General features: G+C 43.6%; 1 protein-coding gene across 3 annotated transcripts in view; it reads left to right on the forward strand.

Moving 5' to 3' along the window:
* The window catches only part of ARHGAP22 (Rho GTPase activating protein 22), a 134,329-nt gene extending 118,378 nt beyond the window's left edge, over positions 1 to 15,951 (forward strand). For all 3 annotated transcript variants that reach the window (XM_054163512.1, XM_009897773.2, XM_054163513.1), the window contains 4 exons: positions 4,775 to 4,848; positions 6,609 to 6,730; positions 9,509 to 10,409; positions 14,596 to 15,951. In XM_054163512.1, coding sequence (XP_054019487.1) covers positions 4,775 to 4,848; positions 6,609 to 6,730; positions 9,509 to 10,409; positions 14,596 to 14,824 — 1,326 coding nt within the window. In that variant the 3' untranslated portion in view covers positions 14,825 to 15,951. The remainder of the gene's footprint in view (positions 1 to 4,774; positions 4,849 to 6,608; positions 6,731 to 9,508; positions 10,410 to 14,595) is intronic.
* The last annotated feature ends 1,983 nt before the right edge of the window (positions 15,952 to 17,934 follow it).

The following is a 17,934-nucleotide window of genomic DNA, read 5'->3' on the forward strand; positions in this document are numbered from 1 at the left end:
GGCAGAACCTTCTTATGATGTTCCTTGCTTTGGTTTCCAGGGAAGTGAAGGGGCTGACAAAAGCCTCCAAGTCTGTGGCAATCATGGAAATTTTGATTCACTGCTTGGGAGGAGCAGGATAATTTACAATATGATTGATTGATCTATTTCATCCATATTGTCCTGAGCTCTTTGCTGAGGCACGTTGAATCTGGTCTAATGAAGGTGGAACTGTGCCACCTTCTAAACCAGAGGTTTAAAGAAGCTGTAAGGGTTGTTACTAGTACTAGCTCAAGAAGCAAAAGCCTGAGGGCTTACAAGTTGCAGCCCACAGCTGAGTCCCTTTTCTGTGTGTGGCCTCAAGAGCGTGCTCACTTCTTTGTCTCTATTGGGGATCACAAAACTGTTCTTTACCAAAACCTTGGAGCTTACTTCTAGCTCAAGTGGCAGAAGGCCCCGGGGGGATGCAGTCCTTCAAGATGCCCCTAGGAAGATGCTTGTTTGCATACATCATATGTAGCACACCTGGTAACATCAGGTTTTATGGATAAAAGGCACATTTACTGCTATCTGTATTCACAGGATGTATCCTCTACCCAACTCTGAGAAAGCAACATTCTGTGCATGACACGGCATCTTACCACACAGGAATCTGCATTTGCATCCTGGACAGAGCCATATCAGTGTGTCTGTGCACTAGTGTTGCCTTTTAATAGGTGCAAGTATGTGTCCACTAGCTCCAAAACTTGCTCCTTTTCTGCCTTACCCTCAGTCAGCTCAGGCATCTCTGGAGAGTACTGTGTTAATAGACAGCATAACAGCTGATTTCACAAGAAGCAGCATTTCTTAGGCTGTGGAGCTCATTTCCTTTTGGTCCTAAGATGTGCAGACTGGATCCATTAAATACCATTGCACAAGAGTAGAGATGGTGCCAAGTTAGGCAAACCTAACTGTATATCGCTGCTCAGGTTATTAACTGTGTAGTTTGCCTGGTGTTGCCTGCACAGGCTGCAGCAGTTTGGGAAGCAACATCTGTGTTGGTTTTGTGGGAGCAAGGCCAGACTCAGATGACTCATTGTGCAGTCTTCTTTTGGGATTAGATAGGTGATGAGGAGCAACACTAAACAGCCAGAAGGAAAGCTTACAGCACACGGTAGTGCTGATAGCACAAGGCTGCCTTGTTAGGCTGCTGTTGTAAACATGAGCATCTTTGTTGTTGTTTGTCAGGAAAATTTGGAACCTCAACAGGGCCTGTTTACTTTTTCAGAAAGGGAGGTGGAGTTCACAAGCCAAGGGTGGAGAGGCTGTACGTGCACAGTAGCACGTGGAGCAGGATGCAACACAAAGTTATACCCAGCCTGTAGGGCCTGTCTTGCCTCCTACTCGGAAAATCCCTCTGCTCAAAATGTGATTTCATTGAAACAATAGTTTAATAGTACAGCGTGATAAGCAGGGAACTTCAAAATCAGATGTTTCATTTTGTAAAAGTATTTTGAAACAAAATGTAGTCTGTTCCAATTTGAAGTGCTGTTTTATTTTTCACTTGCAAAGTTTCAGTGAGATTTTTGGATGCAAAATGTAATTTTCTTTAGTCTTGTACACCCACGCTCCCCCTCTTCCCCCCTTCCACCTCCCTAAAAACAGAAAAGGTAACAGCCATTCAGATTGAATTGTTGGCACCTCATGCTGGTACCTTGTGGCCACAGAGAGGAATTATGATGATGTTAGCTTGGCCTCATCTTCATCTGCAGCAAAAATTATCCAGCACTGCCCTAGACTTTCTATTCTTCATTTAGATTGTTACTGTTCATCTCTCTCTGTAGAAGAGACCTTAGGTTGTGCTGAGGCCTCCAGGTATGTCAGCAGGGCTGCGTTAAAAAAAGATTTGATTCTGACACCAACTGCTTAGGAGGAGGGATTTAAAAGGGAAAACAATTTTAGATTAGGAATGAATGAAAGATCTTCAAGTCTCTAATAACTTGAGCGTGAGCTGATTTGGCCTGGTAGTAGCCTTCACTGCTGCCTGTACTCTAGAGATGCACGCAGCAGTTCAGCAGGCTAAGTATGGGGCTTTGAGTTTTTAAGAGGAGTTGGATTTGTGTGAACATCTAAAGTGATGTTAGTTTTCCAGCCCAACTAGAAGCTTCCAGTGTTGTTGATCTGTTACACACATAATAAAACCCTTTAGTTTTGGGATCACTCTTTGTAAAGCATACATCCATGGTACACTACACATGCAGCATTTTCAAGGAAGTAAGAATTATTACTGCAAAATACCAGGATGAATCACAGTTCAGTACCTCCATTGCCCATTGGGCTGTAGCTATAAGCAGGATTTGTGGATTTGTTAATAATGCACCACTTTGCATTCTTCTTTTCAATTTTGTTGGGGTTTTGCTGGGCTCAGCCCTCTGTCACTTGCTGGTAAGGTGGTTGGTGGGTACAAATCTGTGGCAGAAAACTTGGGGTGTATTTTTAGAATAGAATAGAATGAACCAGGTTGGAAGAGACCTTCGAGATCATCCCATCCAAAATATCATCCAGCTCCATCTAATCAACTAAACCATGGCACCAAGCACCCCATCAAGTCTTTAATCTGACAAGTATCACAGTATCACAGTATAACTAAGGTTGGAAGAGACCCCAAGGATCATCAAGTCCAACCTGTCTCGATAGACCTCATGACCAGACCATGGCACCAAGTGCCACGTCCAATCTCCTCTTGAACACCTGCAGGGACAGTGACTCCACATTCCAATGACGAACGACTCGCTCAGTGAAGAACTTCCTCCTCAATTCAAGTCTAAACCTCCCCTGGTGCAGCTTGAGACTGTGTCCCCTTGTTCTGGTGCTGGTTGCTAGAGAGAAGAGACCAACCTCTTCCTGGCCACAACCACCTTTCAGGTAGTTGTAGAGGGCAATGAGGTCACCCCTGATCCTTCTCTTCTCCAGGCTAAACAATCCCACCTCCCTCAGCCTCTCCTCACAGGGCTTGTGCTCAAGGCCTCTCACCAGCCTTGTTGCCCTTCTCTGGACACGTTCAAGTGTCTCCATGTCCTTCTTGAACTGAGGGGTCCCGAACTGGACACAGCACTCAAGGTGCAGCCTAACCAATGCAGAGTACAGGGGCACAATGACCTCCCTGCTCCTGCTGGCCACACTATTCCTAATACAGGCCAGGATTTATACCTTGACAAAGATACTTTAAGTGTAATTCCTCATTTGTGATTCTTCATGACAGAGCATGGATGATGAATATTTAGAACTCTCTTTCCTTTCAGGTGACATCTTGTACCTTTAGGTCATGTTTCCAGCTGTTCACAACTATTGTTTCTCTTCCAAAGCCTCCTCCTGCATCCAGAGGAGCGATGGTATTTTAACTCAGAGCGCTTGAAATACTGTGCCAATACCAACCTGATTTCTGTATTTGAAATACATTGGGTTACAGAGCAAAAATCAAGAGGGAATTAGGTCTGTTAGCTCACATATTTCTAGTTCAAACTCCTCACTTGAAAGTTTGATGACCTGAACAACTGACCTTAACCTTCACATCAGTAGCAGTTGCCCTTGATTTAAAGGCTTTCAGATGTTTAAAAAAAGGAGGACTGAGATTTTCCAAAGTGACTGGGCTTTTATTGGTGTCTCCATTGTTGCCATTGTTAAACCAGCATCATTTTTAAGATAAAGAATTACAAAAGGACTTACTGCTTTTAAGAAGTCTTTTTAAGTTTCAAGATTTTTATTAGAGGACTTGTTTTGTGTTTGGGACATGAAGGATAAAAATTGTTCAGGATGTTAAGGATGGAGAGAGGAATGCAGACTGCTCCCTGGATGTTTCTAACTTGTCTGGACCAGAGAAATCAGGGAGATCTTGCAAGAGGCTGGTCAATAGAATTCTCTCCCCAGAGGTTCTTAATAAATCAAGGAAAGGTTGAAATAAATGTCTAACTGCATTTTTTGGCTTGGAACTAGATGCCTCTGGAATTTTTCCATCATTAGTTAGCAGCCCTCCATCATTAACTGGCAGCTATCTCTCTTCCCAGATGTGCTTGGGTATCTATTTTCCCACGAAAGATTTAGTTGGCTCAAAAAAACAAGCAGATCTCCAGGGCAGTTGCAGCACTGACAGGGACAGGCAAATGATGCTTGGGACTGTGGAAGGACAATAGCCTTCTAAGCCTGAGGTTTTTATGAGATGATTTAAGTACCTTCAGGGTTTTGTGATATTCCTCCAGCAGATGTCTCATCTTTTTAATGTAAAGATGGAAATTTTATAAGGAAGCAAGTGACAGCTCAGAATGACTGACTGCAAATGGAAGTAAATAATCAAAAAGGAGGTAGCTGGATTGGAATATAATTTAGCTTTTTAACCAAAAAAACCCCAAACCAACTCTCCTCTGCTCAGCTGAGCATTACTGCAGTGTATTTATACAATACTCAATGCCCCAAAGTCTCAAGCAGGCCAGCTGCTGAAAAGCACATTTGCTGGTACTTTTGTACCAACTCCAGTGCACAGACTTTGAAGATTAGCAGGTCTCACTAACTGAAGGCTTCTACATCAACTATTAAAGTTGACAGGAGGATGTCCACTGATTTTGCATCAAAATCTGAACATTGAATTTTGGTAAGGCACAAGACACCAGAAGACACCTATTTTAAAGCAAAGCCTCCTTGTGTTGTCATCTGTCTTTGGTGGTTTAGACTCTGCAAAGAGGACTTGGCCGTACTGAAGGAAAGCTGAGTCTGCTTTTCATCATTTATATTAATAGTTCTTCTTGGGCTTCCTGTCCCTTAGGGTACCCAGGAACTGGTTAAACAGGTGAAGAATTTGCCCCAAGCCAACTACAACCTCCTCAAATACATATGCAAGTAAGTGAAATTAATTAACACTTTGAAAAGTCACTGTTTGCTGAGGCTGTCTTATATGCAAATAATTTGCACTGAAAGCATGAATATTCAAACATCATTTACATGTAAATTACTGCCCCGTAAGACGTGTGGAGGTGAACGTGCACCCTACCTGAAGAAACCTCTTGGTTTATCCACAAGCATCAGCCAAGCAAACTGCTGTTACCCACAGCCTTGGCAGTAGACATGAACGATACTAATATAACATACTGCTTATTTCAGTAGCATTAAAGACTAGTAAAGAAAGGTATTATTTTTCCAGGCACACCTGGAATGTTTATGCCATATGCTGAGCAGCGGACACGGTCAGAATAGCCAGTCTGGTCTCAGCTCTGATTTGGAAGTGGGATTGGTAGTGGCTTCTATGAGGAGCACCAGGGTATTCCACAGCCCTGTCTCCCCTCATCTCTCTGCTGCTTCTCTCAGTTTTTCACAAAGTGGCCTGGAAAGTATCTGGGGAGCTGGAATGGACTTTTACCCTAGGTACAACATAGTGACCTTTATGCTGTATTCTTGTCTCCATGGCAGTTAGTCCCTTTATGATATTTGCACATCTGGAGAAGGCAGTAGACACAAACACACTTCTTCAAGGGATGTCAAGCCCTTCCCAAGTGCACAGGCAGATGGCATTTCTGAAGTTTATTTTTTGAATCTTTACAAACAATGATTCTGCCTCACTATGTGCTTCTATAGCCATTTGTTTTACTGTCTGGGCACCTCAAAACATGAATGGCTGAGGAATAGAATTATACACATTTTTGAGTGAAGCAGTGAGGAAAGGCAAGACAAGTAGACTTTACTTCTCACTTAGCAAACTGACAATTCTTATGTCTCAGCACATGCCCACCCCAAAAGGAAATGAAAGTGCCTAGAAGAGTCACGCTGCAAGTAGAAGCGTCCAAAAATTTGCTTGATGCAGAATGACAAGGAAATATTTTTCCCTGCAAAACCCATCCAATAATCCAAAACAATGATAGTTTAGGAAATGGAGCACAGACAGACTAGGCTGTTCACTTTTGAGGCAACTGAGTCCTATTTCCTGCAGCTGTAGGCTTGCATGTCATATAGTCCTTTCTACAACTTGGCTAATTATGTACAAGTGGTTTAGGTGTTTGTTACAACCTCTCTCTAACTACCACTCCTATTGGGAAGATGTTCCAAATTCCAAAAGCACTGACTGTTACAAACTTTTTGCTGATTTCCAGCTTATATGTATGGATAGCCAGTCTGTCTGGACTTCTTTATGTGCTATCTTTGGTTTTTTCTTCTGATGTTCACCCAGCTGATGCATTCACAAGAAGTATTTGAGCTACCTCTTCAGCTGTATTTTGTTCAATTCAAGCCACAAAGCTCTTTCCACAGGCTGCCAATTCTAGGACAATGAGACAAGTGAAATGTCTTTTGTTATACTTGTAAGCGAAAACTGGCAGAAGCCAATCTATATAATTGGAGAATTTTCATTAAAATTTGAATATCTGTCTTTTCCTAGCCAGTAGAGGGCAGGTACTCTTGGCAGAAACAATCCTGTCTTGTTCATACATTAAGAGGGATCTGGGCTTATTATTAAGTGTTGAGTCTGCACTGGTCTCTAGAAGTATTTCAGGTATCAAGATTATACAAACACAGGACAGAACTCTTCCTCTCCCAGAATGCCTACAGTCTGAGAAGTCACTACTTATTCTTCCTCTCCTCCTTTGATTTTTCTGGGGGGGCTTTTCAAGGTTCCTCGATGAAGTTCAGGCTCATTCCAGCATTAACAAGATGAGCGTCCAGAACCTGGCTACAGTATTTGGACCAAATATATTACGGCCCAGAATGGAAGATCCAGTGACCATGATGGAAGGTAGGCACTACTTTTGTGAAATAACACCCATGTTTTGGAGCTGTAAGTGTATGCTGGAAGTCATACTTTGGTTGGTAGCTGCATCATCTGACTGCACAGTCAGCAACAAGTCAAGCAACCTATTTCTTCAGTGCCTGTATGAGGTTGGACTGGTTGGGCACTGTTATTTCATTCACAACTAGATAGGGAGTGTCTCTACACCACCTGGAGATGCCTCTGCCCCATTGTAAGATGTTATTTGAAACTCTTCTTGAACCTTCTGCTAAAATGTAAGCTTAAATGTTTTTTGGAAGGAACATCTTGAAGTACCAACTGCTACCATTTAGTATTGCTGCCTTTTGGTGGTTAGACAAGTTGCAAAGAACATCCAGTTCACAGTGAAGAGGTATTGCAGTTTCTACTGTGCTGTGCTGGTTTTACGAGGTGTCTTCTAAGCATGCTGTGTACGAACTGGAATTCCACAGAACTCAAGGAGTAATTTGAAAATCACTCTTAGTTTTGAATGTAAGACTCTGAAGCTTGAAAATTTAACTACCTCCATATGGGTCAGGAAATGGCCAGGGCATGATCTCTGTTGGGCCAACACTAGGACTGGAATGCAGCCCTCCTCCCACATTGCCCTGGAACATAACTACTGTGGTGCAAGTTTCAGCAGGGTCTTCGCACCAAGTTTTGTAGGATTTTGGCATGACTTGCAAAAAGAATTTATGGATTCACCCAGGATTAGGCACAGATGGAGATGCTGTGCCCAGGATGTCTGAGCTCAGCCCTGGCACTGCTACTTAGCCGTAGGGGACAGCTGACATGGTGTTTGCACGATGGAAATCCTTTACAGAATGCCAACATTATCACACTTTAGCTGCAGGAGTGACCTCTGAAGGGCACAGCATCCAACTTCATACCCTGAGGTAGTGGTTCTCACTGTAGGTCTTCAGGAATTCAAAGCCTGCCAGCAGAAATGCGGGGAGGAGAAAAAGAGTGCGGGGGAGTGCTGGGTTTGGTTGTTGGGGTTTTTGTTGTTTTGTTTAAGGACTTCTGTGTGTTTCTTTGTCCATCCGGATTTTTGTGGTTGGGTGGGGGGTTTTTTGTGTTTTGTTTTGTTGTGGGTTTTGTTGTGGGTTTTTTGAGTTTGTGGTTTTGGTTGTTTTTTGTTGTTTTGGAGGGTTTTTTGGTGGTGCTCCATCCAGGCATGCAGAGTTACTCAGTATTACAGAGGTGGGGACAGCTGACACCTCCATCTGTTTTATGATGCTGTGACTTCCCCTAGTGGCCAGCTGGTCAGGCACTGATAAGACTCTTGCAGCCTTGGCCAACAACGTACTTTTTGTTCAGTTGCTACAAATTGCAAGGTTTAGGTTGGGTCCACATCAGGCATTTTGTTATGCAGTTCAGCTGATGGCACAGGGGCTTGTGCTGTGTGTAGGGGCACAGGTGGTCCCATGTCTCTCTTCATCATTGTATAAAAATGCTACAATGACCTGACCTGGAATTCTGCACCATCACAAGTTTGAACTTAGAAAAATGGGGATCTGGTGGCTGGATTTTCAGACTTAAGTCACTATACTCATAAATAACAACAATTGCAATGTTTTGTTTCATTGTTAGATGAGAAGACTAGTTAAATGGAAATCTTGGAGAAGGACTCAATTATACATACATGCATGCATATGTATTTTAAGCCTTAGGGTAATCTGGATCTACTAAATCAAGCGATAGAGAAAAATATCTGTGTCAGTTCTTAGTTGTTCAATTGTGCAAGCAGTTCAATTGTGTCTCTATTCAAATTTAAACCATGATTTTCAAATAGAAGTTTGACAGCTAAATTGTTAGGAATGCCTTATCTCCAGAGACCTTTCTTTCTTTCCCTGCATTCACAGACATAAAAGAGAAATTGTAGGTGAGCTTCTCGCTATCAGGCCAAAACATCATTATTCAATTCAGGCTCTCAACTTGACTCCCTGAATATGTTAGTCTCATTCTCTATTTCAGACAATACTTAAAGATAGAACTACGTATTTGCTCTTTTTAGGGTTTTTCCCTCTTTTGTAGGAAGAGCTTTGTAATGGGTTTGGCAAGTGGTGTTCTCTTATTAGTTCATAATGGCCTACTCCACAACTGCAAAACAATGACAGCTGCTTTCTGGGGAGTTAAATAATTGCAACTGCTTTCTGTGCTTGCTGTTCACCTGCAGGTCAAGCTTCCTACAACCTTCTCTATACACTGAGTGCAGCAGATGTTTTCAGTTCCTCAGTAAAAAGTAGTTCTGGGGCTGTGGAAACCTGCTGGTTTTGGAGGCTGGGTGGAGGTGCTCCATCCCTGCAAATAAGCTACTAGTGTCAGGATCTGGTGTGCATCTCTGCACAGGACTATGTGGTCTTGCATGGATGCATCGATGCTGGCTCTAAAACCCATGCCTTGGTGTGGTACAGACATGCCCCTGTTTTCCAGGTGTTGCTCTCTTCTGTCATCTTCAAAGGTGTCCTTAAGCACATTATCTATTAATCATTGCTAGTGATTATTTGGACTCTGCTAATCAGCTGCAGGAGCTGGACTGATGCCTGTATCCTTCACAGGTCCCCTTTCCAGCAAACTGAATGATTCCTGTCCCTTGCAGTCCGGTACAGAAAGGCCCAGAGCAGTTTTTTGCACAGACCCACAGGGGTGCATGCTGGCCACAGGGCTGCCTCACAAGGAGCTCACAGAACATCTCACAGATGGAGTGAGTGTCTGACATCTTTCATGTCTCATCAGCTGCTTGCTTTTGTTTTCTCCCCACAGGCACCTCACTAGTTCAGCACCTGATGACAGTGTTGATAAGTGAGCAGGGGAGAATCTTTGCTGTTCCTCAGGCCGAAATGCCAGGGAGCCAGCTGGAAGTCAGACCCGTGCGTCAGCGCAGCACTGTGGAGTGGATCTCTGAGGAGGATGGGGAGGACAGCAAGTCAGAGAACAGTGTCCCCAGCCCCAATGATTTGCCGTCTATCACTGCTACAGCACCAGAGGACAGTCCTGGACCTGCGGTGAAAAACACTCCTTCAGAGCACAGTGGGAAACTGACTCAGCCTGCCACCAGCCCTAACAAAAGAATGCAGACACTGCCTCCATGGAAATACTCCTTACGCCAGCAGGGAGCACGGTCTGTGAGCCCAAAGCTGGGCAGTTCATCCCTAGATATCCCCAACCTCTCCTCTGGTGGAAACTGGTTGATGAATGGACTGTACTCCCTCCGAGGCCATCGCCGGACAGCCTCTGGGGAACGAGTTAAAGACTCGTGCTCTTCCCAGAGACTCTCTACTTATGACAATGTCCCTTCCTCCAGCCTCTCCCTTAGCACACAGAGTATGGCCAGCACCACATGGTCTACATCATCGTGTGAAATCTCTGTGATGGACTCAGTCAGCAGCTGCCCAGCCTGTCGGGCCAGTGACTCTTCTGCTTTAAGCTCTCTCAAAACTGAGTGGGTAACTGAGGGCTCACTGTCTCAGAGCGAGGTCAAGACTGCAGATCTGGAGAACAGCATTGATAGATTTGATGCAAGCAGCAGCAGCAGCGAACAAAGCAACCCAGCTGCAGCTTCTAGAGACTCCATCAAATGCTCTAGGGCCTTGCAGAGCCTGGTGGTGGAGCTACAGACAGAACTGAGCAAACAGAGGACTGAGTATGAGACCAATATTAAAAGGTAAAGTTATCTGCAGGGGGCACAAAATGTCATGTCAGCATTACCCCTGATTGCACATGGGTGTGGGCTACCAGGCTATCAGGTTCTCAGACCTTGAGTTTGGATTTCAAAGACAGAAGATTTGGTTCTGGTCTTTCCTCACTGTCCATCTTTTCTCTGGTATAAGAGGACTACCAGAACAGGATTTCTGTTACACAGAGAATTCCAGTATCTCACATTCTGTTTTCACAAGAAATCAGAATTGCACAGGTAGCATTGGTCTGCTCTTTGTCAGTGTCCTGGGTATTAACAGCAAAGCAAACCTCCTGGAGGGAGGGATTGGGAGCCAGGGTGGTGAGGCCTTAGCAAGGCTATCAGTTGGTCTACACAGGTGCTAAGATTTGTATCAAATCAGCCTGAAATGGAGGGCTTCTTGATGCTTTTCCCAATGGAAACATTCTTCTGGGAACTGATCTCAACCATTCTCTGGGTATGCTTTTGTGGTGGTGCTGGGACTACATCTCAGCTACAACTTTTTCAACAGCCCTTTGGTGTTGAACTTCTAGAAGCCTGACTTGATTTCTAACGTGCTTATGGTGGTCCTTTGCATATATGGCCAGCCACTGACTCAAAAGTAGCAGGAAGCTGCTGCTTTTACAGCAGAATGGTGATCTGTGTAGTCCTTTCCCCCCTCTGATGTTTATACCTACACACCTACAACTGCAGGCGCTGTACTTTAGGTCTGTGCTCAGAAAAGTTCCTTCATTTTTAAGAGGTGTGTGAGAGCGAGGGCTGCAGAAGTGCTCAGCAAGCAACATTTATTAATTTGTGTGACTAGATGGGGTTTTATGGGTGTAAGGGCAAGCTTCACAATGACTTTCAGACAAGTACTCGGGGAAACATGCACGTAAAGTATTATTGCTTAAAGGAATGAAACATGTTGTTAATACCCAGGCACGTGCAAAGCAGCACACCACGTTGTAATGCAGGTGAGTTGCGGCTGGCCTGTGCTCAGTAGCACTGCTGCTTTGCACCGAAGAGGGCTGTGGTTCTAGTTCTTACAAATGGTTGAGTTCTCAGACTGTGTGTGTGTGTATTAAGCCCTTAGTGCTATACTCCTTCAGTTATTAAAACTCTGATAGCATTGACATTTCTCATATCAGTCTCCCAGACATGGAATGGTACCAAAAGCCCCCGACTTGGGATTGAGTAGAGAAGCTTTAGGCTACATTTGCCTCTTTTTTCTTATAATTTCTCAAAAATGTGTTTGAAGTGTGATCTCTTCCAGTGGGCCAGCTCTCAAGGCAGGAATTGCATTTGCTACCATCCTGGTTTATTCTATGATTGCCCTTGGTGGTAGCTTGCCAGCCTTTGCAGCTTTTCTTGTGCCTCTCGCATTGTACTGCCTTGGTATGTGAAACTGGATGGAGAATCAGGCGATGTAACAGTTTCAGTTCCTACTTAACATCACAGAGTGGAAAAACAGCTTACTCCCACCTTGTGTTCCAGGTGGAAGGGCTGTCAAGAACACCACCAAGTTGCTAGCATAGAGTGTTGGAAAAGGTTTGTGAATGAGAATGGTAGTCCATGGCTGCTTTGCTGGGTTTTTTTAGATATCCTACTGCTGCAGAATGGGAGGCCAAGGAGGGTATGTGCCTTGCATTTAATTCTGCAGGGCTGGCAAGCCTTGTTGCAGGGATACAGAATAATAAACAGAAAGGAGATACGGCTGCTAAGCTTGGAAATGTGTGTCTGCACATCTCTACCTCGTACCTGAGGAAAGAGATGGCTTTCGACCTCTTATCAGTAAAAGTGTTCCAACAGGGCCTTCAGCTGTGGACATCAGGGACATCCAGGAAGACCTGTTCTTCATACCAGCTGTTGAGGAGTTACAGCTGCAGCAGCTCAGCAAATACCTGCCTGCCTCTTCAGCTGGACAGGGACAGAAAGCACTGTGGCTGGAGGGGAGGACTATGAGTTGGCCAGGTCTCACAGGACAAAGTAGCTAAAAGTGCCTAATGAAGCAGGTTTCATAAAACCAGGCAAGATGCAATCACTGCCTCTTTGTATGGAATAGGATGACTCCAGCTGTTCAGATTACAGCCTGAAGGATCTTGCTGTCAATTCTAAGAATTTCTAGCCAAGTTTTTCATCTCTCAAAAATTCTGCAATGTTTTTACTACATCTGCAGCAATTCACATGTGCAAAAAAATGTGCACCTTTTGAGCCTGCATGAAAGCCTGCTCCTGTGGAAAGACAGGCACTAGCTAACAAAGAGGGGAGGCTGCTTAGCAGGAAAACGTTGGGCTGCCTCACTACCTTTATTTAATTTAGTCCCCAAAAGTAATAATTAGTTCCTTCACAACTGCATGAGTGCTTGTGTGGTTTGCAGAACTCAGTGTGTGTAGCAGGGCATGTTTTAATGAAGGAATATGAGCTTTTGTTGGCACATACATAAATGGAGGGAAAGCAGAGTCAATACCTGCCTGGGGCAGAGGTAAGGAGCACTTGCTGATGGAAAAGCTGTTATTTATCATCAACTGCCCATTTTCTTGCTCTCAGGCAGAGGGAGGCAAGTTTTATGGCCTTCCTGGAACCAGTCTGTTCCAGAGCATTTCTCCCTCGAGGTTCATATAATTATCTGTTGAGTTTCAGTAATTCATGTTTACCACCTGGGACTCTTAAGAAACTAGAAGTATCTTGGAGAGGACCTATGATGTTGTTTATGCAGAAACACCATAGGTACTGTATCCCTGTGTAATTCAGAACATGGACAGCTAGTCTAGGCTGCTGTAGCTGACCCCTAAACTTTGTGGTGAAATAGGTGGTAGCTCAGACCTGTAGTATGCAACAAAAATGCCGTGAAGGGGAGGTGTGAGGATTAGTGTGCTAGCTTCAGAAAAATCCTCCTGTATTACAGAGGACAGTAATCTGGGCAAAGTCTCCCTTCACCAAAGGGCAGTTTTTTGCACATAGTACATGTTTCTGTTCACACATCAGGGCAGCTGCCAACCTGCTGGACTTATCAGCACCCCTGTGTGTCCTCTAAGGTGCTGTGAAAGTTGTGACAAAAATCAAATTGCCACCCTTAGCTGTATGTGATGGAACAGTTTAAGGGGATGGACGGCATTACTTGCACAATCGCCTCTTCATGGTCACGAAACTGAATTCAGACCTTTCTGGGACTGTCATAAGGTCTCATTTTTTATTATTTTATTGTTGTTCAGTCCCTGGCATTCCACTGCTGAGTGTCCCTTACCCTGTTTAAAAATAACTCTTTTGCAGGGAAGCCAGGCACCCCAGCTTCATAGCTGAATATCAAGATCAATGAAGAGGTGCTGGTGCTTGCGTGTGGGCGTGTAGTTTGGGGTTTGTTTTCCTTTAAGTTAGAGAGGGGACACTTTCCCTAGGAAAAACCTAATTTTTAAAATCTCCCTTTCCAAATATTCTAAGTGAGCAGAAGTTCCTGACTGGATATTCTCCCTCCTCTGTGTCAACACCACTATTCTGTGTTGCACTTAAACATGCTGGAGATGACTGCTTTCTGTGCTTGTTTCCAATAAGCAAACAAACAAAGAATCTTGATCTTTGATCTCCTTAGACAAAAGTTCTTAGTCTTGCCTTAGAGTTTTGTGCACAGATAAATTAAGGTCTGCTCTTCAGATTCTTCATCATATGAAATACTGGGTGTTTTACATCTTGGGTAGTATGAAAAGCTTTCATTCCTCCGCTCCAAAGTCAGGAACAAAACTTAACAGAAAACACCATAAAATGGATTATGAAGGAAAATCATGACCTCATTCCTACCTGACCTCCAAAGATGTTGCCATGTACTGGATATCCATACAGAGAACCATGGCATCAGAACGAAAACAGAGGTTAAAATATTACTTTACTTGGACTCAGCCCAAGGAGTTAATACAGCTGCTCAGACCTTCAGTCTGTTGCCCAGAAGTAAGCACTGGATTGTAAAACTGGAGCATATATTCTCAGGATACAAACAGAGGCTCTCTGCCCCTAAACTCAACGTTAATGAAATGGCAATTAGTGCCCACCTTTAAAACTTCCTCTTAGAATCAAGGTATTTCAGCTCCACTTGGAGCAATTTACATTTATTACAGATATCACTGGTATTTATCCAGCTACTTAAAAAACCTTTGTTTTTTTTTCCCCCCTCTTCTCTCTCTCTCCCCATTTTGGTTTTAAGAATTGAAGAAACAAGTGCAGACCTGAGGAAGCACGTGGTTAGGTTAGAAGAAGAACTGGACCAAGAACGCAAGAAATACACAATGCTGGAGATAAAGCTGCGCAATTCCGAACGTGCTCGTGAAGACGCCGAGAAAAGAAATCACCTCCTGCAGAAGGAAATGGAAGAGTTTTTTTCAACATTAGGATGCCTAACTGTTGGAAGTCAAACTGCTAAAGTTCCCAACTAGAACAAGCTGACGAACAGCACAGAAAATCCTATTTCTGGCAAACCCAGCGAGAATTGACATTTTGTGCTCATGTATCATGAGTAATTCTACAGTGATTGTGCTCTCAGTGATACTTGCTCTGTTGTCTTTACATGTTCTGTAGTACTTGGGCCAGCTGGGAGAGAACTGCTAAGCATGCCTGAGAGTTTAGATGTCAGATTGCCAAGAAAGAGGAGGCAGCCTTTCTATCCACAAACTGACAGATACTATCCTCCACAGCTGTACTGCTGCCGTCTTCAGACTTACTGCACCATCCTTGTGCTAGCTCAAGGCCAACGGAAAGGCCTGCAAGGTGGCCGAGAGCCAAGGGACAGGCTGAGCTTGGAGCTGAGGATCTCCTACACATCACAGGTGCTTGGGAGGATGGCAGTTGCAGTATGTCACCCGTGTGGTTTAGCATATGGGTTTAATGAGGTGTGTTTTTTTCCCATTCGTTACATAAATTTTGTTCAAAGTTCTCATTCCTTAAAGTGGTACTATTTTATGAAGGTAATGTGAAAACAAAGTCTGCAAATGAGCTGAAGATAACAAAATCTTGACAATTCTCTGAAATTGTCCCTTGCCCACTCAACAGTTGCAGTGTTTCACAAAAATGCAACTTATTAAACTGTAACATGATTGATAATCAGACTGGCCTACAAAACTCCATGGAACTTTAAATATGCACATTTCGCTCTAGGTATCTGGGGGGTTTAAGCCAAAAATAGAGATTAGTAGCTGAGAGAAAATAAATCTTTAGCTGATAAATACTGATCTGACATCAAGGTAGGAGAAGAAAGATTCTTATCATCATTACACACCCAACTGCTGAGGGTTATTTTGTCTATAAAACTTTAACAGCAAAACCTACAGTAAGAGAAATGTGTGCAACTGGCATGGGGGAATCTATACTTTTATCCAACCCAGGACAATTTACACTTAGCTGCCTTGCAGCATTTCTCACACCACCAGTTGTGGGATATTTTTGTTGTTGTTAGTTGACAGGGAGATGAGGAGTATCACAGACAGCCCAGCAGCCTAAGGTCCTTACATCTACAAGAGAAAAATCATTAGAATGAAGCTGTAATGTCCAGAAACTAGATGCCAAGGCTGACTTCAAGTCCCTTCAAGGGACTTCTTTGAGAAGTTCTGCATAACATTTGCAGTGCCCTGAGCAACATGGAGACTGCACCCAGAAAACTGAACTCTGCTTACCAGCCCAGCACTCAAAGCACTCTTCATTCTTCCTGGGCATGTATCTTTGACAGCTGAGGTAGACTGGGAGACTCGGAGGAGAAAGACTTTTAATGGGAAAGTGCCACAACAGCATGAACTGGCTAAAAGGAAAAGTACAGACCAATGAAAGTGCTTGTTTTATTTATTTATATACATATTAAAAAAATGACCTCAATCTGTCTTTTCTTACTAGAGAAGAATACAACTCAATTGTCTGGAAATAAACTTAGTATGGGGTTTTTTTTATGTACCAGCAGGCTCTACACCTTTCAGTACTGACTTTCTCACAATCTTACAGATATCCAGCTGTTTCAGTATTTACACATCTAAAAATGAACTTTTTTCTGCCTCCCCATAATTCCTCTCCTTCCTATAGAAATGTAAGCCATTTAAAGTGAGGACAAACCCCAACATTTTAACCTAATTTAATTTTAACCTAATTTCCAGGCTAAGGCAAGTCAAGTAAGGTGGTAGAGTAAGTTGTGTGGGTAGGTCAATTCAATCATTTCAGAACATCTTCCCTTCTTCCCAGAATATCCAGCTGTGCTGGATTCCTCACTGTCCCTAATGTGAGGTAGTGGCAGGTACACAGCGTTCAGCGGAACACTCTGCCACCTGTAGGCAGCAGCAGCAGCCTCCTTGCCTTTGTCATCCACCCTCTGCCCTGTATTAGTGCCCAGCTGAGCCTGCAGGGAAGATGGTGGATGCCCTGCTTCAAAGAGCAGCAGTAAGATGCACAAGGCGAGAAGAAACTGTTGTAATGACTTTGAGCTGGAACACAGTGGGTTAGTAGCATTAAGTACCACATCAGTCATCACAACTGGCCTGAACTGGGCTGTGAGTAATTCTGCAATTAGAACATCAGGACTGGTTAAAACCAAGTTTCTGCTGAGGCATTCAATCCAAGAAGCCTGTTCCCAACATGGGTACCTTTCATGGTGTCTATCCTGACAGCCCCCACCTGTCAGACCTGGCATTATCTCCCGCAGGTAGCAAGTGCAGGCCCTTAAGTTCTGACACACTACAAACTTAAGTCATACTGACTGGGAGCCTGAGAAACAAATCTGCAAGCCATGAGTGAACAAGGCTGCTGGCTAACTCTCAGTGAAATAAAATTTCAACTTGGGGAACTAAACCCCCCATCCCAAATCTTCAGCTCCATACCAGACTAATCTGTCAGCCATGTAGCACTACATAACCTAAATCTGACATTCAGAAAAAAGCTGTTCTTCTTTTCAGTCTCACTCAAACTGACCCACGGAACTAACCCTTTCCCAGTTGTCCACCTCTGGCAACTCTTGTTCACGAGGAATACACTTCAGGTCCTTTGAGAATGATTCACTACAATAAATAAAGCCTACAAAAAGCTGCAAACCACCCAGTTCATGCTAAAATACACCACAGCAGGATGCTAGCTCTAAAGCACAGCAAGAGGAGCAGCATGTTTCTTTCTGTCATGGGCAATTATGCAAGAAATGGGAACACATTTCAGCTGCTGTACACAGCCTCATGGAACACTATCATCTTATCTGAGGAAGATGATACACTCTTTCCTAGCTTCAACTCCTGTGCTTTCTTTCCTGTCACTTCATCTGCAAACTTCATGGATGTTCTTATTTTGCAGGCCTTCTGTTTATTACCACCCTCCATTTCAAGTGTCAGCTTCCTTAGTAAGCATGTAACAAATTATCAGTGAAAGAAATCCAACATAAGCATGTGCAGCCTTGCAGAGTAGCACAAAACTTATGTAGATCTCCATGGCATTTCTGATATGGGAAGGAAAATTAGTAATGGCAGCTTATTATCTATACTCACTAGCAAGTTCCATGCAAGCCAGCAGCACTATGGAGTGCTTC

This window comes from Dryobates pubescens, chromosome 8 (genome assembly GCF_014839835.1).
Source record: "Dryobates pubescens isolate bDryPub1 chromosome 8, bDryPub1.pri, whole genome shotgun sequence".
Classification (NCBI taxonomy): domain Eukaryota; kingdom Metazoa; phylum Chordata; class Aves; order Piciformes; family Picidae; genus Dryobates; species Dryobates pubescens.